The sequence below is a fragment of the Podarcis tiliguerta genome, assembly GCF_965153285.1.
Source record: "Podarcis tiliguerta genome assembly, chromosome: 9".
Lineage (NCBI taxonomy): Eukaryota > Metazoa > Chordata > Lepidosauria > Squamata > Lacertidae > Podarcis > Podarcis tiliguerta.
This window is the reverse complement of record NC_139542.1, coordinates 21,260,907-21,286,827: the sequence shown is the minus strand read 5'-3', so window position 1 is coordinate 21,286,827 and position 25,921 is coordinate 21,260,907. Positions and strand designations below refer to the sequence as shown.

The following is a 25,921-nucleotide window of genomic DNA, read 5'->3' as shown; positions in this document are numbered from 1 at the left end:
GGAGGTGTGTACGTAGTAAGAAATAGATCCCACTCTTTCCTGAAGGGGACAACATGTTTTGCAATGTGCACCTGATATTATTGCAAATTGAACTAAACATTGGTGGGGAAAGATTTCCCTGCTTTAACCATTTTCGTATGTGTAGCCTTGCTGGCTGGGGATGATGGGAATTATAATCCCAAACACCAAGACGACACCAGGCTGAGAAAGCTTGATCTCAGCTTACTCCATTTCCTGAACTGAGACATTTAGTCTTCAACTGTTCATTGCCTCTTCTAGCTAATTATGCATAAATGACAGCCTTGAGATAACTACCACCCCCAGATTCACCGCCAAACTCCTCGTTAAATGAGAATCTGTTTACAGATCATCCGCTGATGTTTTCAGTGCAAAAAAAGAAAAAAAAAAGCTTTCTCCCAAAGGCCTTGTGAAGTGTAGTTCCTTAAGTGAGCTAGGAATATCCAGTTAATGATTCTTAACATGGTCTATATGGTGCCTCTGGCACCAAATCATGACAGTTAAACTGGTATAAAACTGATGTAAGTACCTTAGAAGTTCTCAGGGGTCTTTAAAAATAAAATAAAATTAAGAAACATTATTCAACTTGCTTGTTTCCAGTCTGCACTGATGCTTTCTCTTTTCCTGTTCCTCAAGGGCAGGATTGCCACTGCAGCAAATCAATGCTGTTGAGTTACGTTGCAAACCTCCCTGTGATCTTTGGATGAAGGACAGTATGTAAATTTAAGAAATAATAATAATAACGTCTGGATTCTAGCATTGGGTACTCTACGTTATGGGTGGACTCCTGATAGGCACTTAATAGAGCCTGTAGCTGGTCTGAATAGAGTTTAAAAAGCAGAGTTACCGTATTTTTTGCACCATAACACTCACTTTTTCCCTCCTAGAAAGTAAGGGGAAATGTCTGTGCGTGTTATGGAGGGAATGCCTACGGGTGGCGGGGGGGGGGGGGATCTGCTGCAGTTGTGAGCAGAGGATCCATGGTTCCCCTTCCTTCCCTCCTCTGTGACTCACTTTGAAACAGCAAAGCAGGAGAAGAGCCGCTGAGTGGGGAGGAGAGAGGGACAGAGAGCCTGCTTCTTTAAAGGAGCAAAGCGGGAGAGGAGAGGAGCCGCTTACACGAGTGTAAGTGGCTCCTGTCCGGTTGGTTCCTTTAAAGCAAGCAGGCTTTCTGTCCCTCTCTCCTCCCCACTCAGCTCGCTACATAGCAGCAAAGTTTTTCAGCTCGCTAAGCTGGGGGTGAGCGGGGAGGAGGGAGAAAAGCAGAGCCTGCTTGCTTTAAAGGAGCAAAGTGGGAGAGGAGAGGAGCCTTCTCCCCTTATACCCCTCTTCTTCATTATTAGCAGCATCCTTCTCCACACACCCCACGCATGCTCCTTGTCCCTTGAGTGCTTTTCCTTCCCTCCCCACTTAAAAGGTGGTTACAAAGCACGGATCCACATAGATCCTCAGGATTTTTGCACTGGGTCACCCCAAATTCACCATCAGATCACATAGCATGTCCATGGCTACATCTTGCACCAAAAAAATCACGCACCCACTGTTGTCTGGGGCCGCAGTGGTGCAAAAACTTGGTTACAAAGCATGGATCCACATGGATCCTCAGGATTTTTGCATTGGGCTACTCCAAACTCACTGTCAGATCACATGTCTGTGGCCACAGCATGAACCACAAAATCACACATCCACTGTTTCGTTTAGAATACACTGTTCTCGTTTTCCTCCTCTAAAAACTACGTGCGTGTTATGGTCGGGTGCGTGTTATAGAGTGAAAAATACGGTAACCAAAAATGCTTTGGTGCCTGAATCTTACTTCATCACTGGCAACAAGACAATATCCTGAGCAGGCGTTAAGGGACACATAGCTCTGCCTTCCAACCCATACTAACTCTTTATCCACTAACAAAACCATAATATTTAAGTTTTTTATGTGTTGTGTTTTTCTGCAAAGAGCTGAACATGAATGTACAAAGAATGTTAGACTGAGATTATTCTGTATATTAACAACAGATATTCGCTGGGCATTAATGGAACTTTATGAAAAGTGAATGGCAAACGAAAGTTACCTTGTGCTATGTAAGGAGTGCTCTCCTCTTTTGTAGGTGCAAACAAAGGACGAGGTGCAGGCGCTGGTGGCCGGTTCATAATAAAGGACCTGCCACCTTTTCTTCGCTCTTTGTTGTCATTGTCAAAAATGATATCGTACACACCATCATCCACAAGAGCAGAGCTGTATGGATCTTCCTCTTCTGATTTCTCAGATTCACCTTCTTCTTTCTCCTCCTCATGTATCTCATCGGTTTTCTTTTGTTCTTTCTCTGCTTCCCATTCTACAAAACACGCACAACAGCAACATCATTATCCAGGCTCCTGGGTTTCCAGGGTGAATGAAAACACCACCATATGCCTGTTAAAATAAGCCTTAGTAAAAATCTTTGCACGTTGCATACAAAGACCACGTATACCTCTATAAATTGGACAGCTCAAAATCACATTTATTCCCTTAAGACCACAGTTGCCTGCCATTTCTATTAGAGGCAAAATGGCCTTTTAAAAACAATACAAATTCATCGGGATGAACTCTTGTAAACTGCTATATAAATGCTAAAAAAAGTATTATGGGCTCCTTATAATTGTGTAATCTGGAGAGGTGTGTGTGTCGCTTTAAGCTCAAAAGAGTAGTGAGGATGTTAGTGCGAAAAACACAGTCATTGCTGTGTACTTTAAGGACTTTTGGGAAACACAAATTTGCCTAAAAATTGCGTATGCTGTACTAATTTGTATGAACAGGGGCTTCTGGTTGAATTAAGATTCTGGGAGACTGAGTCTCACCAGGGCAGATATTTTGCACTGTTGACATAGAAATTCTGCAAAAACCATTCTCAGTAAGCCCAGATTCCTGCATTGCAGGTGTTTGGACTAGATGACCCTCGCAGTCCCTTCCAACTCTACAATTCTATGATTCTATGTACATGTGTTTGTGTGAAAGAAGCTCAAGGTGCCCATTCATACAGTTCAGCTACAGCGCCCAGACAGTAAACCCATTGAATGCAGAAAAGACCTACAATCAGAGATATTTCCTCGATGACTGTTAACGAAAGGCAAATTAAAACAAGTGTGGCATCCTGTGTTTCATATGAAGAAGAGACCCTTCCCTACTTGCCATTATTATTATTATTATTATTATTATTATTATTATTCCACTATGTTAGCATTCTGACCTCCCGGCTTCCACAGGGGGCACTCATGCCACTGGCAAACAAACCTTTCCCGGGAAGGATGGCAGCGGTGGGTTGACTCCAGGTTGCTCTGCAGCTATTCTCTTGCAGTACCTGCAGCAAACGACTCTCTAAAGAATGTGGATGGATGACTCATTACAGTTTCTCTTTGAAAAAGAAACGATCGCACCCCTCCCAAAGATGAAACCAACCTAATGCTTCACAGAAACACAGCGCAATTAAACTGAAAGATTCATACAGAAAGCGCTTCAGAGGGATTCGGCTTCATCCCCAGGATATTAACTGGCACTGCCTGGAGTTAGTGCGCACGTCTGCCTGCTTAGAGACACGTCCGTGATGCAATAGAATTATTCATGTGTGGCGTCGCCATGTGCCAGTTTGGCGGGCCGACGAGCCATTCCAAGCCCTTTCCAATAAATCCTTTGATCCCTTCTCCCCTCCTCTGTCGGCTGCTCTTGTGGGAACAGTGGCACTTCAAGGGCACAAGCCACGCAAAAGGTGATTTGGCAAGAGAGCAGTATCTTTATCATGGGCGGCAGCACCCACCATATTTTATGGCAGTTAAAAACACTCCAGACTATTTTATCGCAACACTTTGCGCATTTCTATGCTCCATTGTTATATTGGTTGATGTGAACCAGTTATACCTGTATCTATATCTATATCTAGATCCAATATTGATAGGGCTGGTTCAGGTGAGATTTTCTACAATAGCAGGGGTCAGCAAACTTTTTCAGCAGGGGGCCGGTCCACTGTCCCTCAGACCTTGTGGGGGGCTGGACTATATTTTGAGGGGGGAGATGAACAAATTCCTATGCCCCACAAATAACCCAGAGATGAGTTTTAAATAAAAGGGCACATTCTATTCATGTAAAAACACGCTGATTCCCGGACCGTCCGCTGGCTGGATTTTGAAGGCGATTGGGCTGGATCCGGCCCCCCGGGCCTTAGTTTGCCTACCCATGTACAATAGCATTCAGAAACTTGGAGGCCACCATATATTGCAGAATTGCAACACATGTTGCCCCTGACCATTGGCTATGGTGGATGGAGCTGATAGGGGATGAAGTCGAACAAGATCTGGCTCCCCGTTCCTGTTCTAAAATTACTCTGCTTTACACTGGGTGACCCCATTGACAGCATTGTGTAGATAGCCCAGTCAACGCTGGCACAGTGACAAGGTTGGTGCCAGGCAGACCTCCTTATGGAGAGAATTTAATAAACAAGGAGCTACTACAGAGGAGGCCCCTGTGGGAGGGCATTAAATGTTTCACATGTGCAGACCTCACTTTTCACCATGTGCCTTGTTATGTACTGAGTTGAATAGGACCCAAAATGCAGCAGTCTGATTGGTTCTGGAACAATAGGATCCAGAATGCAGCAGTCTGATTGGTTCACAAGAACCACCCAATCCAGCTCCAGGTGGAAGTGAATCCGCAACCTGATTGGCCTATAGGAGAATCCCGGAATTAGCCAATCATGTGGGGCCCATTGTGTAAATAATGTATATAAAGCAGACATTCTGGGGGAACTGCCATTCCTCCTCACCACTATGAGCTGAATAAAGAGTATGAAATCCACTCTCGACTCCAAGTATATTTCATGTCTCAATGCAGAAAAAATAAAATGTACAACATGCAAAATTTAAAATTTAAAATGTCTGACCCTTAGCAGGAATGGTTTCTGCCTGGTTTCTAATGGGAGAGAATTCCATAGAGTCGTGCTCCGGTCAATGCAGGAATGCTACTGATGCTCTCCCAGGCAAACTCAGTGATCAACTTGGGGCATACTGGTGAAGGCAATCCTGGGCCAAAGTTGCTTTATACACGAGTGTAAGAACCTTGAACATGGCCCCAAAGCAGTTGGGAAGTTACTGCAGGCTTTTAATGCTGGTGCCATGTGCTCATGGTAGTCTGTTTCCACCTCCAGCAACAGGCAGCATAAAATGGCAGCACAGAAATATCTAGATTAATTAAATAAATACTGCAAATATTGAGGATTTGTTTGCTTTCATGACTCCGTACCTGGGGTCCAGTTGAAAAGCTCATCTTGTCTTGCGGTGGTAACTGGGATTCGAGGCGGCAAAGGTGGCCTCTCAGGGTAGACCACATTTCTGCTTCTTCCTTTAGGAGCCTCCTCCTCCTCCTCCTCACTTGAGCATTGTGGATTTCCCCCTAATTTATTTTCTCCCCCTCCTCCTGTTTTAGCCTCTTTTTCCTGTTCTTCTCCATCACCAACCATTCTTGAATCCTTCTGGATTTTCCAGCAGGCTCCAGGCTGTTCTCTTGGGTTTGGCCTGGCGGGTAATGCTGAGGAGGACATATTATCATTATTTCATTTTAAAATACAGTATGCCATCTGGAAACATTTCATATTTCACAGATTTCCACTGAAGCAACGGCAGCACTGCTTATAAAACTTTCATGAACTAATACAGTGGAAAAGCTGACACATGTATAACTCCAGTGAAAAAGCACCTAAAATATTTATTAAATGAATGGTGGAGGTTTTCATTAGATTTTGTAACTTTCCTGTGTAACATATTCATGCGTGTGATAATGCTAGGCTTTCTCCAAATGGTGGTGGAAACCCAGAACTGTGTCTGCTCCCCTTCATGCGCCCCCCCCCACTCCGAGCTCAAATTGCTCGATTATGAATGCAGCACAGCACATAGGAGTGAGTCAAGCAGGCTATAACTTATGCAGCTGTATGGGGTTATATATTTTTAATAGACTGTGACTCGCCAGCTTATCATTTGGCATTCTTTAACATGGAATAAATGTTGCCCTTAGGAGAAGAAATGTTAGAATTGCTGCAAAGATGGTCCTTTAATGGGTTTGCGAGGCCCTGGTGTCTCACTGAGAACACATATAAAGGATGAAGCCATCCAGGGTAGTGGGGAAGGCAAATGGCTTCCACATAGTTGGGTTTTTTTTAGAGACAGTCTCTATTTTGGATGCAATGATGCCCCTCGTGCATTCCATTTGCTTGCAGCTGCAGTTAACAATGCCTTTGCCCATTGATAGCTGAACTGCCGACATCTGAGGCTGGGATAGGACCCAGCTACTTGGCACTGGCTTCATTTGAGAGGTTTGGCCGACTACCAACAGTGGCAAAACTAAGGGTCATTATAAAGATATAATAAAGTGGCTCCCCACCACCCATGAACCACTTGAAAATGGCTATGGGTCTTGGTAGACCTCTTAGTGATTTCACTGCCTGTTTGTAGCATAGATGCTGTATACTTTTTAACTGCATTTTATTGCTGGGAGAGATCATCAAGGAGTTTGGGCTGGGCGTTCATCAATATGCGGATGATACCCAGCTCTACGTCTCTTTTAAATCAGAACCAGTCTTGTGTGAGTGTCTGGAGGCGGTTGGAGGATGGATGGCAGCTAACAGATTGAGGTTGAATCCTGACAAGACAGAAGTACTGTTCTTGGGGGACAGGGGGCAGGCTGGTGTGGAGGACTCCCTGGTCCTGAATGGGGTAACTGTGCCCCTGAAGGACAAGGGGCACAGCCTAGGAATCATTTTGGATTCACAGCTGTCCATGGAGGTGCAGGTCAATTCTGTGTCCAGGGCAGCTGTCTACCAGCTCCATCTGGTAAGCAGGCTGAGACCCTACCTGCCTACAGACTGTCTCGCCAGAGTGGTGCATGCTGTAGTTATCTCCCGCTTGGACTATTGCAATGCATTCTACATGGGGCTACCTTTGAAGGTGACTCAGCAATTAATCCAGAATGTGGCAGCTAGACTGGTGACTGGGAGTGGCTGCTGAGACCATATAACACCGGTCCTGAGAGATCTGCATTGGTTTCCAGTATGTTTCCAAGCACAATTCAAAGTGTCAGTGCTGACCTTTAAAATCCTAAATGGCCTCAGTCCTGTATACCTGAAGAAGTGTCTCCACCTCCATCGTTCAGTCCAGATGCTGAGGTCCAGCACTGAGGGCCTTCTGGCGGTTCCCTCACTGTGTGTGAGAAGTGAGGTTGCAGGGAACCAGGCAGAGGGAACACTCTCCCATCAGATGTTAAGGCAATAAGTAACTATCTTACTTTCAAAAGAATTCTGAAGGGACATCTGTTTAGGGAAGTTTTTCATGTTTAATGCTGTATTGTGTTTTAATATTCGGCTGGGAGCCACCCAGAGTGGCCAGGGAAACCCAGCCAGATGGGCGGGGTATAAATAATATATTATTATTATTATTATTATATTATTCTTTTTACTTCTTATATTCTGTCTTACAGTATCACAAATCGAATTCCATCGAATTCAGATGGTAGGGGTTCTTCACAGACCACCCAAAGTGGATGACCCTTTGGGAACTCCTGGGGAGCTGGTTAGGACTGGCTGCCAGGGACATGGACTTCCTGACAGCTGTTTTGACAATGCAGTGCAGTGAGGAACCTAGGTTAGTCCAAAGGAGGGACTGGTACCAGCCTCCTTTTGCTACATAGCCAAAGGTGCTCCTTTCTAGACTCAGATAAGGAGCGATGGTCTTCAAGACGGCCACTGGAGTACCTGTGGAGTCCTGGTGCTTGTGTGCAGTTTAGGGCAAGGGATGCTAGTGGTAAAACACCAGGAATACCAGAGGATGGAGTGTGCTCAAGGGGAGAAGAAAATGGTTAATGGCAAAAAGCTAATGTGCTTTAAATTAACTAAGGTAGAAGCTGCTCACAAAACTGTAGCTCTTCCCTGTGGATGTACGCATTAGGACATATAAATTTATATTGTCACCGTGGAGAAGAAGCTGTTGGAGATCTCTATACCAGAAACGTACAAAGTCCATTGCAGAGAGATTCTGAGCTCATCATCACCACGTAAGTATCATCTACTGTCTCGACTTCTTCCTCCTTCTGATTGTTGCTTTCCTTGCTGTCTTCTTTTATCTGGGAGGGGAAAGACCAAAGAGTGCTCAGTAGCAGGAGTGTCCATCAGGGTTTCAGTGCAGGCCAGAGAGCACAGTTCTGGAGCCAGCCGTGCAGATATCCCATCTGGTCCCCTACTTTCTGCAGAACTGGTTTCCCTCTGAATGAGCTTTTCCTTAGCAACATCTGCTTCCACACAATCCAGTTCTGTAAAAAGCGTAACAGGAGACAAAGGAACACAGGGAGAAAACATAAAAGGTTGACCCCCTAATTGCAATAAGTTAAAGCTGACAACTTGTTGGCATGTTTGCACAGGAATTAATCAGCTCTTTTTGTGTGTGTGTTGGTTTGTTTTGCAAGCAACACTAAGCATAGACCACAGCAAAAATCCAAAGAGCTATTTTAGGAGTGCCCAAGCATACCTGGTGCAGAAGAACTTCTATTTGATAAACATAAGCCCCAAGGTCCCTTTGGCTAGAGGAACTAATCTGGGAATAGGGAAGCTCAGGCATGTGGGTCAGTGTGGCTCTCCAGTCCTTTGTAACTGGTCCTTAGGACTCTCCCCAGGCCACAAACCCCTCTGCCCTTTGCTTTGTATCCCCTTTGGATGTTTTGTTGCCTGGCCAGAACATATCTATGAAATCTAATTCTAAATTCCCACTACCAATATACTAGAAGCTAACGTATTGCTGAGGTTGGCCCTCACTTTACTCTGTTCTTTGACCCTCAGTCAAGGTACTTGATTTGATTGTCTTTGCCCTGTATCAGCATCCCTCTATTGTCAGAATCAATGTTGGCCCTGGGCCATTTGACATCACTCCCTTTCTGATTTTGGGGCCAGCGCTCATGTGATACAAAAGCTCTGGATAGAAGATTTCTGACTGGATCTCATGATTTTTATTTTTTTAAGTGCCTTTCCCATTCACCACACCCCTTACAAATGGAAAAAAAGATGGCACCATATATATTTCCCAGGAGAGTGACTTTGGCCACTACCAAAAACCTTTTATTGATGAGCCAAAGAGCAGAACCCCAGTAGCTGGTTGTATAGCATGCACAATCTCATATGGATGCAAGATTCTTGATACTCAAAAGGTGTACACATTCTGAACAAAAAATAAAGTCTGCTTTCAGCAGCTGAATGATTTGACTGATACACTACACTTGTATACACATTTGTTTGTTTTGCATATTTTATTCTGTCTCTGCTAGTTGTGGGAGAGGAGAAGCAGTTATGCAGGCACAAAAGCAACCCCCTGCCCCCCCCAAGGCAATCCCAATAAACCCCCTTTTTGGTTTTGTACATTTCACCTGTTTTTACAGCCATGAGGTCTAGAAACATGTCTCTGTTTCTATGAAATCACCCTGCTGAAACACTACCCAATGGGGCAGAACCATGATGGATAGGTAGGTAGCAAATTACTTTTTGTACTCACTTTGAATATTCTATCTGTTGGGGGTGCTAGTCCACTTGCCAGTGCACCGGCAAATTGCATTAGGTTGCATTCTACTCACAGCAGACCTACTGAAAATAATGACTAACTTAGGTTTAAAAATTCCAATGGGTCCACACTCAGTATAACCTACTTGTGTACAACTCAATGCCTTTTTGTTGTGTTGTTCTCTGTTCGACTCTGTGAGGGCTTACATTATACTTTATTTTTTCATTTTAACAAGGTAGTGCATCGTGTACTGCCTGGCATTTGCTTTTGAAAAAAGAGAAGACATTTTCAAGGCTGGAATTTAAGGAGCATATGTTGGATCTCCCTCCCTTATGGAAATTTGCCAAAAGCCTGAACATCTTTTAGACATGTTGTAAGATCTTTCTATTCAGGCTGGCCTTGGCTTTCAGGCTTTGATACCTGCTCAGCTTTTGAGCTGCTCCCCAGGATCATTTATATGAGCACAATTCTTTCCCAGGCCAGCAAAATACATAAGAGCAAAGGGATATCCACAGGATAACAATTCCCCTGTTTTTCTCCCTCAGTACTACATCAGGCCATTATGGGAGTCAGAAAGCTGTGTGTGAGACTGCCAGGAGTCCCTCAGAAGTGGTTTGCTGCGTTGAGCAGAGCTGCTGCACTAGCTTCCTGACAGGTGGGTTGATGAGAGAAGGAGAGATGAGGTGGGGTGGTTGATGCAGTGCTGTCACACTGGTGGAGCTGATCCAGCCCTCCTGCCAGTGCATTTGCTGTGTGCCAGACTCCTCACTGCCATGTCTCTCACCCAGAGTGGTGCATGCTCTAGTTATCTCCCGCTTGGACTACTGCAATGCGCTCTACATGGGGCCACCTTTGAAGGTGACCCAGAAACTGCAATTAATCCAGAATGCGGCAGCTAGACCGGTGACTGGGAGCCGCCACCGAGACTGTATAGCAGCGGTCCTGAAAGATCTACATTGGCTCCCAGTACATTTCCAAGCACAATTCAAAGTGTTGGTGCTGTCCTTTAAAGCCCTAAACAGCCTCGGCCCAGTATACCTGAAGAAGCATTTCTACCCCCATTGTTCAGCCCGTTCTACCCCCATTGTTCAGCCCGGACACTGAGGTCCAGCTCTGAGGGCCTTCTGGAGGTTCCCTCCCTGCGAGAAGTGAGGTTACAGGGAACCAGGCAGGTTACAGGGAATCTTCTCGGTAGTGGCGCCCGCCCTGTGAAATGCCCTCCCATCAGATGTAAAAGAAATAAACAACTACCTGACTTTTGGGAGACATTTGAAGACAGCCCTGTTCAGGGAAGTTTTTAATGTTTGATGTTTTATTGTGTTTTTAATTTTGTTGGGAGCTGCTAGAGTGACTGAGGAAACCCAGCCAGATGGGTGGGGTATAAATAATAAGTTGTTGTTGCCTCCCAGTAAGCAACAGTGTCCCATCTGCTCCACCCCACCCAGCGATGCACTTCTGGTCTCCCCTTCTTCGGGGGATGACCCTGAGAATTCTTAGTGAGAATTGCCCTCAGGGCTAGAAAACAAGTAGCACAAGAGAAGCCCATTGTTACAGTACCTAACTCGTATCTGACTCTGAGGATTCCAGTTTAGATGTCCTAGCACAGAGGTAGGAAGCTCAGGCTCAGGGACCACAAGTGGCCCTCCAGGGCTCTCTATCTGGCCCTCAAGTCTCTTCCACTCACTAATCCCACTTTTCACCCTCCTTGGGCATTTTTGCCTGACTGGCACATATCATTGAGTTCTGATAACACCTCTAGCTTGCTTAGATGAAGGATAGAGAGAGGTGTGTGCATTAGTTGCTCCAACCACTTTCATCTGTGCCCCTGCCCACCATTAGCATGTGGCCTAGAAATGAATGAGGCCATTGGGCTGTAAGAACCTTCCTATTCCTAACCTAGCTTCCCCCCTGCTCCATTGGAGTCAACGGCTGCTCCTATTTAAGGCTCAGTCTGCTGCTGAAGCAACATCTGAGCTCTGCTCTCTTGATATCTCCAGCTTGAGCACTGCATGGAACTGTCCATGGTATCTTCCCATCCTCTCTGCTGAGGTCAGTGCTCACGACAGAGAACAGTGCCTCTGTATCTCTGTATCCATCTCAACTCATGCTTCTTGAGCAAGCGGAGAGGGTTCTAAAATATATTGGGTGCAAGAGGCTCTCCAGCTCATGGAGGGTGATGAGAAAGGTGACAGGGGCAGTGAAGCTAGCACACCTGTCCCCACAGTCCCATCTTGTGATTAGATTACATGCAGTATTGTTATTTTCTGGGCTCAAGTCAATGGCTTATCTAGCACAGCATCCTGTTCTCACTGTGACCAACAGACAGGACACAAGCACAACGGCACTCCCCTCACTTGTGAGTCTTAGCTATTGGAATTCAGAGGCACACAGCCTTCAACAGTGGAGGTAGATCATAGCCATTGTGGCTAGTAGTCACTGTCTGAACAAACGCCATTGCTCTACATTTTATATCAACTTTAATTTCATTTTTTGTATTTTAAAGTTGTAAACCACCTTGGCTGCCTTGCGATATGTAAACGCAATGTAATCCATTAACCATTTTAAGATGCCCATTAAGAGTCCCAGCTTTCTCTATCATATACTAGTCTCCATGACAGATAACCCTATGCATCCTAGCTGGAATAACTAGAAGACAGGATCACACTGTTAGTCTGAAAAATGCAGTATCAGTATTATTATTTTTGACAAATGACCAAACCAGATAGCACTCCAGCGGTGTTTATATCACAAAATGCTGCAATATATAGCTCATAAATATGAATGGTCTCTAAGAACTTGCCAGGTATGGCAAGCTTCTTCTTCCTCAACCAAACAAGCAAAACATTCCCCATGCCTGTTGATTAATTTGTTTCTTGTGCTATACTGACCTTTAAAATAAAGTGAACAACAACAAAAACAGCCCTCTGCAAATGAAAGGTCTCTGGAATTAGCCCATTAAAACTTGCACTCAGTTCTGCTCAGTAATTCATGCACTTCATGTTGTTTGAAGAGTACAGTTAAATCTAAAACCTTGAACGGAATCCAAATCTTTTATGTTTTCTTTCCCTCTTCTCTTTCAATTGACACCCAAGCCACCAAACTGGCTCCCTTAAAACTGCACAGGCTTTTGCCTAAGGACGGAGGGGAGAAATTCACTTTTGTTTGCATTTTAATGAGAAGCTACCCCATCTGCACTTCTCAAGCCAGTATGCAAACCAAAACACAGCTGTCCTTCAAAATTTGAACTTCTCTGAATTTTGCAATGCAATTCTCCAACCAAATAATATATCTGCAAATAAGAATGCATGTATTATGGATAAGATAATATTATGCATAAAAATGCCCAATATAAAAAAAAAGTGGTAAGAAGGGAGAGCAGAGAGGGCCAATCACTAGCTATAGCACATAGACAAGAAACTGAGCAGACAAACAGGTCATGTGGTCATCGTCTTCTCTATGGTCAGATATATTGTATTGTATTTGAATAATTATTGCTCATGGTAACATTTTAAACAAGACATCTCCAAAAACAACAGCAGGTTTCAAAAAATAGGAGCTATCCTGGTAAAATAAATGTATACAGTGAAGCCAACAGTGGCATATTTTCAGTCCCGCAATGTAATGGGTAGAGTTTAAATCGGTGTAATGGTGGATTGCAGCACTTTTCTCCAAACTAAGAACCAAGCTAGATTGGCAGATTGGCTTTAGCCATTTGGTTTTCACCTATCCCTTAGCAAATTGTCACACTTGTAAGGTGGCGGTTAGGCATTGGCTCAGTTGGACTGTAGGGAAGGGAGGTGCGGCTATCACCTGCCCCTCTAGGAACCGTTAAAGGAATCTGGGGGTCCTGGATCTCATCTGAAGTCCGCTTGGGGGTCTAGGGCCATGCCAGGACCACAGGAACCCCGGGGTAAGCTTAGGTTGGTCCTCATCGACCTTGCTCCCTCATTTGGTTTGCCCCATTGGACGATCACCCTGAGAGGTGGAGTCAGCTATAGTGGGGAGTCAATGCCTAAGCCAATACCGCTCACATGATTGTATCTCAATAAAGTTGTGGCCAAAATTTGCCACAAAACTTAAACTAATATAAGTGTCAGTGTGTATTTATTTTGGGGGTGGGTCTTGGGGACTCGAGACACAAACTATGAGTAGGGAACCTGTGGTACTCTAGATGTTGCTAATGGGAGTTGATCCAACACTGATGGCTACTGCTCAGGGAAGATGGGAGCTGTTATCCAACAATATCAGCCAACCAACCAATCTTTATTACGATGATCACAGATCAGCCACGTTCAAAAATATCTAGAGGGGCACAGGGTCACCATCTTTGCACTAAACATGTTGTTAGAAACCACACCAGCATTTTTAAACAATTACCAATAGGCATGTCATTACTACCCCTCAATGTTCAGCATGTCTACAGTATGAAGAGAGAGAAGATTTAATTCTTGACTTCCCATGAAATCCACCAGCCCCAGCATGGCTATTAGCCTTGGATAACACTCCCACTGTTCAGAAATAAAGCATCATCTGGTTCTGCAAACTTAATCAACCCAGAAACAATATTTCCTATTAAGTTAGCAATGCCTCTCTAAGATTGCTCCTTGCTATTACGGGAAAGCAAGTCATATCTGATGCAATATAGATACACATCTACCTATTGTCTCCCAATTCTCATTTTCTCTTCTCTAAAGACTGAGGACTAATTCTGCACTCACCCTTATTCACAGAGTCTACAAAACAGAATGAAGGGAGCTGAAATGAGAATTTGAATCACACACACACACTGTACACAACTTGGGGGGGGGGTAGCAATTCCTGTTTTGTTTTATTTTCTTGGTGAAGTATTTTGCCTTCTTTTTTCAGCAGTTTTTTTTCTAGATGCCAAACATTTCTTTGTAGAACATTTTGGCAGCTCTACATGTTACACAGCAGATATCTAGCAGATACCTGCTCCGGTAAGCCCAGTGTGTCCAGAAGCAGCATTAACAACAGTTTATAAACCGCTTTGAGGTTTTATACAATCAAGTGGTATAAAAAATTATGAAATAAACAAACACATTTTAAAAACATCTATGTACTCATCAAGGAGTAAGTGTAATTGCAATGTGGACACCAGTCTTTCCTGCTGCAGCTTGGGTGGCATACATCTTTAAACACCTGCCTGCACACCCCTGGAAACCCTACTGTGATAGAACCATGGTTTCCAGAGGTGTGTATACAGGAAGAAGTATAGGTAAGGTAAAAAGGTAAAGGACCCCTGGACGGTTAAGTCCAGTCAAAGGTGACTATGGGGTTGCAGCGCTCATCTCGTTTTCAGGCCAAGGGAGCCGGTGTTTGTCAACAAACAGCTTTCTGGGTCATGTGGCCAGCATGACTAAACTGCTACTGGTGCAATGGAAACCATGACAGAAACCAGAGCGCACAGATGGAAACACTGTACACCTTCCTGCCGCAGTGGTACTTATTTATCTACTTGGACTGATGTGCTTTCGAACTGCTAGGTTGGCAGGAGCAGGGACAGAGCAACGGGAGCTCACCCCGTTGAGGGGATTCAAACTGCCGACCTTCTGATCAGCAAGCCCAAGAGGCTCAGTGGTTTAGGCTACAGTGCCACCCGCGTCCCTAGGATGAAGTATATTTGCTCCTTAACATGTATACATACCCATCCTTCTTACTAGGGCAGAGAAAAAGGAATAGATGTGAATGTGACTTTACATATGAAGTGTGCCTGCATTAGTGTGTATGAGAGAGATGCATGTGTGCCTGTGGTCTGAATGTATGTGGTGAGTGCATGCATGTGCTGTGTGTGAGAGTGTGTGTGGTTGCATATTTTCCTTGCCACCGGGTACCAGGGTACTTTTACTTAGTACTTGTCATTATTAAATAGCAGCAGCATCACTGTGTGAACTTCACAACCAGGACCAGCAGGATGTAGCTGACTGCATGAGGTTGTCCCGGGCAGGTTGGGGGAGCAGCAATAACTGCAAACTCTCTAAATTTTGTGCTATGCCATGCCCCCAGGGCAGCCATGTTGTGGTTGGTGCCCATGGCTCTTTCTCAAAATTCAAGACAAACCCACATATCAAAGGCAGCTCTTGTATAAATGTGACATCTTCAGAATCATATTGTAGCTATGAACTATGCAATCAAGCCTTGCAATTAATAATAAACATTCAAAAATGCAACTCACTAGATATTTAATGATTGTTCAGAACAAAAATCTCTTTATGTTTGTAAGCCACTTTTAGCTTCTAATAGCAGTCATGTAATTTTATGTGTTTTAGTGCCCTTTCCCAACAACGCATTCTTTCTGCTGTTCAAGCTGAAGGCAAAGAAGACATCCAAGAAGGTGTTTCTGATTGCTAATTAAAGCCAGGTACAGATAGTTGGTAGTGAAAACTGGTCTCGGGTTCCTGCAGCAAACTGCATGGGGAAATTTATTGTGAAGAAGCAGCTGTCTACAATAAGTAGGCTACAATATTCTTAGGGGGTTTATCATGTTGACTAGTATTAACAACTCAGTATATGAAGCATTAAGGAATTCAGACAGGGGTGTATGATTCACCTTCATAAACACCCCGGGTCTATCCGTGCTACAGATTTCAGCCGGCTTAATTGTCATTGGATGGATCCACACTATGCATTTGAAACACATTTGACACACAATCCGTTAAGGTTGCTGGGAATTTCACCTTTATGATGTCAAAACTACAGTCCCATTCCTGGGACCGAAGTTTACCCCCTCATATAGCTAAAATTCCCACCACGCTTCCCAAAATACAGTTCCCAGGATGCTCTGGGGAATGTCATACACTTTAAATGTGTTTAACTATACAGTGTGCACACAGCCTTAGTTATCAGTGGAGTAAATATTGCATTGGACTTCTTGGATCTAACAACAACAACAATAAACACATTAAAACATGTTGAATGTGGATTTCAATGCCAATGAGAAGAATGGCCTTATGGGAGGGCACAAGTGTTCACAGACTGGAAATGGAGTGATTTATCTATCATTAGTTTGGGGGCACCTTTTGCTCTCAAGCTCCACTAGTTTCCAGCCAAAATTTATCTTCAAAGAACTTTCAGATCAGCTTTACTCCTATCATAAAGAAGGCTGACAGAGGGCAATCACTTCTTGCAGGAAGATAGGGAGAGTGGGGTCTCCTGGAGCTTCCTGTTCCAATACATTATTTGGCAGTGCTTATGTGGTGTAGGAACACCAATGGCACATTCTTGGAGGCAGGATACAAGGGTATTCCCTGAGATCTTTGGGCTGCATGAATAGAGCTGCAAAGAGCTGATCAGCACCTGGAGAACTATTTCCACACTTTGGTTATGCTTGCACACAGACATTCCACCATATAGTGAAGGAGAATGTTGCATATATTAAAACCTGATTACTCTGTGAGGATAATATGAAAATGATGTCAAAATAAACCATTGCAGCTGACTTCCAGAGGGGGAAAAGAGAGCATCTCTAGATAGATCTTGTTCTTTTCTAGTACATTGTGAACATTACTAAAACAATTCCAAATACTTTCCATTCCACATTCCCAAGAATGATAGCAGTGACAGGAAGGGTCATGGGCACAGAGAAGAAATGTTTTCTCCATATTGCACAGAAAGACAAAATGAGCAATTATTTTTATAACGGGATACAATAATGGTGAGCGCTTCCTTGACCTTTCTGGAGTTGACTGCCTTATATTCATTGAAATGACTTTGGCAGTTTCCAGTTACGGAAAACAGCATATAGTTTGTCTTTCATAACTCAGGTGTCATGAAGATTCTTGGAGGAATAGACAAGAGCCCTCTTTCCTCTACCTCAAAATGTGTGCAAGAGGTTTTGTGACTGTGGAGGTTATGTACACTAGCAGCTATTGATAGCCTTATCCCCCATGAAAGCTTGTGTAGAGGTACTGAAGTTTCTCTCCATTTAAATATGCAGGTTCATTCCTCCAGTTTTTTATTCTTCTGAGATGAGCAGCCCACATGAATGTGTGAGGAATTCCATCTCTGCAAATTTCTCTATGAAATAACTGCACCTGCACCTCTGGGACACGGACCATAGCTGAGCTGCCCACTGGATTCCATTTTCTACAAATGTTGCAAAGCAGCTCTGGAGTGTACCCCTTCACCCTGGCTTTTGATACCGGAGGTATATGTTTTCAGGACCCACACTGTTCCTGTGACTGTAATTTCTTTTAACTGTTTTTAATACTGAATTTTAAATTGTTGCAACCCAATCCTGGGTATTACCTGAAGGGTGGGCAATTAATTTAATTATAATAATAGGTTGCCTTCTACTCAAGAGTACACCCACTTGAATTAATGGACTTAAGTCAGTAATGTCCATTAGTTTCAATAGGTCTACTCAGTAGGACTTCAGTAGGACCAGTACTGAATAACAATACTACTAACAATAACAATAACAATATATATTCCCTTCTTTAGATACACGCTCCATGTTCCTTGTGATAGAGCAAGCTGCATCATCACCACCATCTCTGGTTTGCCATATCTGGCTCCATCCCCAGAAGATCCTAATGGCTGGGTTTAACCTACACATTCTTTCCACTTGAGTTTCTACCCATGCCTAAATGAAATGCCATGCTGTTAGCATTGTAGATATACACTTTTATTCATTAAATATCACATATCTCTATGCCGTCACCTAGCAACCAGGCATTGTGGATCTAAGCATTGTGCCTCCTCTCAATTCTGCATTCATGTTGCTAATATACGCACACTCTACAATGTAAAATATTCAGTGAAATATGCAACTGGAAATGTTTAAGTATTTATTATTCATTTTCACCTGACCCTGCTTCTCCACAGTAGCGAGGGTACCCATAAGCTGCAGAAAAAAATAGCTCCAACCATTTGCTCACATGCCTAGAGACAAGATCAACTCTGTTCTTTGGGGAAATTAATCCAGAAGAGTATTTATGGTTCTCCAATCCTGTCTGATTGGTCCTGCCAGCCAAGAAGAATGTGGGAACTGTGAACAAAGCAGCATGATGTTGTGGCGATGATGCTGTTGCACAATCTAGGAACTTGACGAAGAATGAGAGGAAGCAAGAGATGAATGGATGGATGGATTGGAAAAGGAAACTGGGCTGAACAAATAATACTGTACTATTGTCTCCATTGCACACACTTACGAGTCTTGAGTCTAGGAGGTTTTCCAACGGATGGAAAAAAGTGAAATTTTAGGAGAGATTTGAAGGGGTCTAAAGAGGCATTATGGAAGGCAGCCAAGGACAAAATGCAGAGTCAGTGCAGGGAACAGGAGACACTTGAGGGACTGATGAAGGGCTGTGCATCAGATCCGGCCAAATCCTGAAACAATTTGGGCCAATGTAGGGGGAGAGTGGGGGTTGGGTTTTGGCTGATTTGGGTAGAGACAACCCCAGATTGCCCTGAGCTGGGTTGGGTCACCCAGAGCAATCTAGGGCTGTCAGGGGGCCTGGTGTCAGTCAGGAAACAGAAGCAGACATCAGGTAGGAAGAAGGCTGGGAAGGAAAGGAAAAGCTGCAGGGGTGGGGGGTAGGGCTGTAGCACAGCTTAAGACTGATGAAATAATTCATTATGAGTAATTCTTTACGCTCTGTGTGGGGCTGCCCTTGATAATGGGCAGCCTGACACTCTATTTATTTCTCCACACTGCTAAACTTTTTAACAACTGGAGGAGCAAACATTTAATAACAGCAATAATGCCGCCTGCTTTCAATATCTAGGTGGGTCATCTGGTTTCCCCCCAATTGCAACAGTAAGTTCCTGCCCTTAGCAAAACACCTGAATAACATATTTGAATCCCCCTGTAACTGATGTGTGGGTGGGAAGAATATTCCTTGGGATTTTATTTCTCCAATCCCTTTGCCAATCGGTTGTTTCATATGTTACTCAGCCACTCTGAGAAGAGGATGCTGGACTAGACGGCTGTTTGGCCTGATCCAGTGAGGCTCTTATGTTCACTCTGGAAATGACTATTGCTGTTGTGGGTGACTTGTCCTGAATGGCCAAGTGGATGGACTCCAGTGGCATAGTGGAGGTTGCCAGTGCCCAGGGCCATGCAGAGAATGGGGTGGGATGGAGGGAAACGGACCGAGTACACATGCACATTCAGCTGCCTAATGGTGTCAGCATCACCCAGGAGACTGTAGCAGCAGAGCCGTTCCATTGTCTGGAGGGATCACTTCCTGGTTCGTATGGAGAAGCCATTTTCATTGAAGCTCAGCAATGGAAGCACACAACTGTATTGAGGCAGCACCGGGTGTTGAAATTTTGCACCCCTAACAATTTTGCGCCCAGGGCAACCGCCCCTATGCCCCCTCACACTATGTCACTGGTGGACTCTTCTCCACAGGAGACAGAGTGAGAATCTATCCATTTGCCCATGCATGGGACTGTAGCGGTTTCTATTAGAGTGCTTAGGGAGCACAGCTCGTGAGTGGTAGTATCAAGTGACAATAGCCACTGGGGAACATTCCAAGCATTTGCTTCTCTGTACAGGAGAAGACAGATGCTAGCAACAATCTCCAGCTGTCTGCTCCTTTCTTCCAGAAGCTTTAATCTATCCAATCCCTTCTTTAGAGCAGAGATGTGGAAATTCATCTCCCTTGGGAGAAAATAGATACTTTTCATCAACTGTTTAAGACCACTGAAGTGCTCCAGGCCATGGTTTCATAACACCTGTTCCAAATACAATTAAGTTAGATTAAAAATGGCCTCTCTGTTTATATAGCGTTTGCGTGGTTTCCAAGCGGAGGAAAGATTGAGCCACAGTTGTCATGTTCCTTAGATTGCTTTCAGGTGCCACTTTTGCCTTGCTCATTATTAGGGTGGGAATAATCTGTTAGTTTGTCAGTTTATGATGGCTTCGCCATCTTTTGCCAATCCCAGGATCGCTGATGTGGGGAAGGCAATAAAAAGCTTTAATTACCACTCAGACTGATAGTACTGGCTAGAGGTGGGGAATGTTTTACAGCTCAAGCTCTGCATTCCCTTCTGCACAACCTTCCCGGAGTCACATGACAGTAGTGGGCAGGACCAGAGAGAAAAGTTGGTGTTGCTTTTGTTACAGTAGGCTAGTTTCACTCACATGCACCTTTCTACCCTCCAACAAGGCAAACAAAGTGCATTGTCAGAGTTCAAGGGCATATTCCTACCAGGCAAAAAGACTTAAGGCAGTGGCATAGCGTGGGTTGTCAGCACCCGGGGCAAGGCAAGTAATTTGCGCCCCCTAACCTGGGGCAAGGCAAGTAATTTGCGCCCCCCCCCGCTGCACTGTCCCTCCCCCAGATAGTCCCTCGCTCTCTCTCCGCACCGCACCGCACGCCTGCCACCCTCCCCGCCACAGTGGGCGGCGACCCGGCGGCTCGGCTCGGATTCGCACAGCCAGCACTGCAGTGAGAGAGAGTGAGTGAGCCAGGTAGGGGCAGAGAGCTGCGAGTGCGAGCACCCCCCCCCGATGTTGCGCCCGGTGCGGCCGGCCCCCCCTGCACCCCCCACGCTACGCCACTGACTTAAGGAAGGTGGAAAGCAGGGGCAGTGAAGACCCCCCCGCTGATCTTAATGCCCAAGAGGAACTGCAAAGAAGCTGAAGTCTTGAGGAAAGGTCCACAATTATTAAGTCAAGTCGTGGTGAAATGGGTGTGATTTTGCATGGACTTCACATTGACTTCATAATGTAAGTCAGGAAATAAATGTGGCCTCAAAACATTCCCTGTATTTTCTTCTCTCTCTTTCTTTTAGATGAATGCACTTATATCCCTCATTATGTAATCTCCGGTGAAAGAGCCCAACACGTTCATATAGTGCAATTAGCATCTTGTAACCAGGGAAGCTGAAAGGAAGTCGTTTGAAGTCATGCCACAGCAGTTAAGAAGCAAAGAAACTAATATTCAAGATGAATAACCACATTTCAGCACCCACAATCATTTCAATAATTTGAACACTAGGACAATTCGAAGGAAAACCAGTCATTGCCGTTGGGTCTCACGGTAGCCAGCAGTTGTGACCTTCTGTAACATTATGTTCTTTCTGCAATCTCTAGTATGCTTAAAACATATGACTTTTTACCAGGCTGCTGGAGATGACAAATGCAGAAGCATAGTCTACTTTCAAGCATATACAAAGGCAATCCATCACTAATACATCTAATTTTGTTGTTATTGCTGTTTGGTGTTATTGGTACCAACAGCCTTAGCGTATCCCTTTGCTTGCATCACAGCAGTAGTGGAAGCTAGACTGGGCAGGTGCACACCTGACCTCTGTCTGCCTGCTTTGCTGCTGCCACACACTGGGAGAGACAGGAGGAAGGGTGAGGTGGCAGCAAGGTCAGCTTGTGCAAAAGTAAGCACATGCATGCCTATGTCCCCCAGAGAGCAGCAACACATAGTATAATGCCCAATGCGTTAGAATCAGCTAACAGAATCAAAGACTAGATGTTTACAGAATAAATTCAGGTTGTAAAAACACACAGAGAAACACAAAGGGTATCCAGCTAGCTGAAATGTAACTTTTACTTATTAATGAGAAATGCAAACAACCTTGCAAAGAAATGTTACAATTGAAACTGCTAGCATGAAGAAGCAACTCCACAGGAACAGGCGTTCCCATGGATGGGAAAGGAGCAGTGCTTTTCCCCCAGGGGGGCGCATACCCTAAACGTTTTGTGAATTTAACTTTGGCCTCATTGATTTCAATATGAGTAGGAAAAGGAGAGTACCGCTAAACATTTTTAAAGAAAAAAAGCACTGGAAAGGAGTATCCAGTATCCAGCTTCTATTCAACCCTTTCCCTCATTCTCTGACTTCCTCTGACTTTTGAGTTTTTCAACTGAACCTTCAAAAGGCTACCCATGCCTTCTCTTCCCCCTTCTGCTTGCCAGGGAAGGAAGGAAAGGGGAAGGTAGAAGTATTTCCCCCCCCTACCAGGGCCAGCCCAATACATTCTGCTTTAAGGGGTGATAGAAAAGATGGCACCCACTGCCCATTCCACATACAGAATCCTACTGGACTTGTAGCTGAATCTTATTTCAACATGTGTGATTCAATAGCATCCTTGTCTGCATTTGAGGCAGCAAGACAGATTAGGGGCTCCAGGACAGGGAATATGGCACCAGAAAAGAATTGTTGGGGAGCAGCTCAGAGGGATCACCCAGGGGCTGTTGGTGTTGCTCCCAGGATTTTCTGCCTTTGGGTGATTGCTTCACTCCGTCACATAGTAGGGCCGGCCCTGCTATCTGAGTCACAAAAAGATGCAGATAAAAGTTTGTGTACTTTGATGAAGTCCCACCCCCAAAGAAGAATAGTAAGCTCTACACAGGTCCCAATCAGTTTTTAATTTCAGTATACGACTTCAATTTGCGCTCCTACAGCCAAATGCCTGAGATGAGATATGGCTTTTCATCCTAAGTGGCCATCTGTTATATAGCATAGCAATTCAAATAACTGCAGATGCTTTTGCACCATTGCCTTCAGAAACAATAAAGGAAAAAGAAAGCTGAAATTGGCAAATTGAATTTACAGTTATATACAGAAATGCTAATGCTGGGGAGCCATTTTTATTAACTTAGAGGGAAAGCTTTCGTCTCTATTTGAAGTGCAATACTTTCTCAGTGTTTCTTTCATTCTATAGTATGAAAACCAAATACCAAGGGAGCAAGCCTGAATTCAGAAAAAAAGAGGTTTTCCTTGATTCATTTCCCCCTGCTTCTTCTTTGACTACAATTCGTCTCAGACATCTGCACTATTTTTTAAGACAGAGGACATATATGCCACTGTTTAGGAGACAGTTCTGCTGAACTCCATGGCAGCACATTGTTTGCCAATCCAGATGGCATTGAAATGTGTGTGCATGGTTTCTCACATTCAGTTGTGTTCGGCAGAAGCACAAGTACACTTCAGCTGCTTTCTCTTTTGAAAGGTCAGCTCTAAGCAAATCAATTCAACAAGAAGCAAAGACCATGCTGCTGTCAAACTAGCCCACCACACAACATGTGTAACAGAAAGTGATTTACAATGGAAGCCTGTACATGCCTACTCATATGTACACCCCACTGAGTTCAGTAGGACTTGCTCCCAGGTAAGTGTATATAGGATTTCAGCCTTCGTCTCAATTTGAAAAAAAGATTAAGATCTCAAGTGTAAATTTAATCTGTCAGGGAAAGAAATACCGTATTTTTCTGTGTATAGGACTAGGTTTTTTTCCTTAAAAATAATGTCCAAAATTTGGGGGCATCTTATACATGGATACATCCCCCCCCCATTTTTTTAAATCGGAGTCTCCCCAAATAGGGGGTGTCTTATACATGGGGATGTCTTAATAGACGGAAAAATATGGTACTTAACTGGTGGTATAGATTATTATGCAGGAGAGCAGGAAAGATAGTATGCAGTTAGTCATCTGGCCTTGCAACAGGATACTGGAAGAACTTTCAGATCTCTCCCAATGCCATGGGTTCATTCATATATAAGAAGAACCCTGTTGGATAATATCCTTCTAGTTAAGGATGGGGTACATATGGCCCTCTAGATATCCAACTCCCATCAACCCCAGATTGCATGGTCAATGGTCAGGGATGCTGAGGGTTATGGTCCAGCAACACTTGGATGGCCACAAGTTCCCCATGCCTGCCCTAGCTCAACATTGTATTTCCCAAAGTGCCCAACGAGTTCTCTCTGAGAAGCCTACCATCAGATCATGAAGTCAATAGCACTTTCTTAGTGTTGTTTTGTAACAACTACTATTTGGCGGCCTCCTGTCTCTGAACCTAGATATACTGTATAGCCATTATATCAGGTAGATAAACCTTACCCTCCATGAATTTCTTCAGTTTTCCTTTAAAGCTATCCAAGTGAGTGGCCATCACCATGTATTGTGACAGCAAATTCCATCAGTTATGAGTCATGAATGGACAATGACCATGAACAAGTACATTCCTTGCCTGTTCTGAATCACACACCAATCAGTGTCATTGGATGACCCCCCCCCCCAATTATGGGAGAAGGAGAAAGGGTACCCCACCTCTATTTCATACAGGGGCCTTTGGAAGAGTCAGCGCCATGACCAGACTTACTCTGAATTAGGAAAGAGTGCAACCATTAAGCAGCTATCTGTGGTTACTTAAGGCAGACTATTTCCCCTGTCACTCACAGAATCTAACAGCATACCGTTAACTTATGATGCAGGACTATGCAAATGCGGCTCCATGCATTATTTATATCTAGGCTGACAGTGGTGTGAAAAAAACCTCCTTCCTTCAGTAAACAAGCAAGGGCACAGTGCATATACTGTACTAGAAAAGTTGCATTATTTACTACGTGTTTATAATTATTATAAGTGCTTATTTATATAAGGTCAAGTGATGGCCTCTATGGTAGTTTGCACAAGAAAATGCACGCAAGCATCCGAAGCCTGCACAGTTTAAACCCTGCTAAATTTTTGCGTCATTCTTTAGTATGGTATAGTCGTTGCCACTCAGCACTTATAGCTCCAGTTGCTTTGCTATTCTGCACCACAAATTCATCCAGGCACTTTGCATATTCTTGAGGAATAGCTGAGAGAATATCAGATGTGTCCCAGGGCATTCTGCATCCCAAAGAGGCTGCTCTGTGTAATCTAAGAGGCAGGTGCCAGTCCTAGCAATCTGTGAGGGTGCTAGGGCACAGCTCTGGTCCACTGACATCAAGCAGGTTCTTATGCATTGTCACCAGCCCTAGAGAACCCTTGGTCAGGTTCCAAGACCACAACAGGTCCTTGGTGGTGGAAACCTCCAGAGCAAGTTGCTGACATTGAGCCTTAACCCTTGAGACAGAGGAACCTGAAAGGGGCTACCTGGAAACAAGACACCCCGAGCCAAATTCCTCAGAGGAACCAGACCCCTTTATACAACAGTTGTCATGCTCCTTAGTGCCTCCTCACCTATTCAGGGCATGTAAAATGTAGGAAGGGACTGAGAAGCAATGGAGCGCTAGGCTCTTCCAGGTCTATCCTTCTAATCTGTTGAGACTGGAAGAATGGGGTAGGGCAGTGTTGTTCACCTGACATCCCAACATGGAGGTTGCTGCAGGGAATACAGAGGGAGAAGGACAAGGTGCCAGGAAGGTCAATTTGGTGGAGACACACTGGGAACATTGAATTGACTCTGCTGCTGTGGCTACCCTGCCCCAACCTCCCTGCTACCCCACTGTCCACTGCTATCTTTAAGGATCCTCATATTTCAGGAAGGTATCAGAACCTGGGAGGGATAGACTGGTCCAAGAGGGATAAAATGGAGCCCTGGACAACAGCAGCTTCAGACTAAACACTCACCCATTGAATCAACATATGAGCTAAA

The 25,921-nt window shown here is 44.3% G+C and overlaps 1 protein-coding gene across 1 annotated transcript in view; it reads right to left on the bottom strand.

Moving 5' to 3' along the window:
- Window positions 1-25,921, bottom strand: part of BANK1 (B cell scaffold protein with ankyrin repeats 1) — a 172,031-nt gene that overhangs the window by 26,842 nt on the left and 119,268 nt on the right. The window contains exons 8-10 of the mRNA XM_083456772.1: window positions 8,041-8,149; window positions 5,282-5,566; window positions 2,085-2,348 (exon numbers count right to left, since the gene is read on the bottom strand). Coding sequence (XP_083312898.1) covers window positions 2,085-2,348; window positions 5,282-5,566; window positions 8,041-8,149 — 658 coding nt within the window. The remainder of the gene's footprint in view (window positions 1-2,084; window positions 2,349-5,281; window positions 5,567-8,040; window positions 8,150-25,921) is intronic.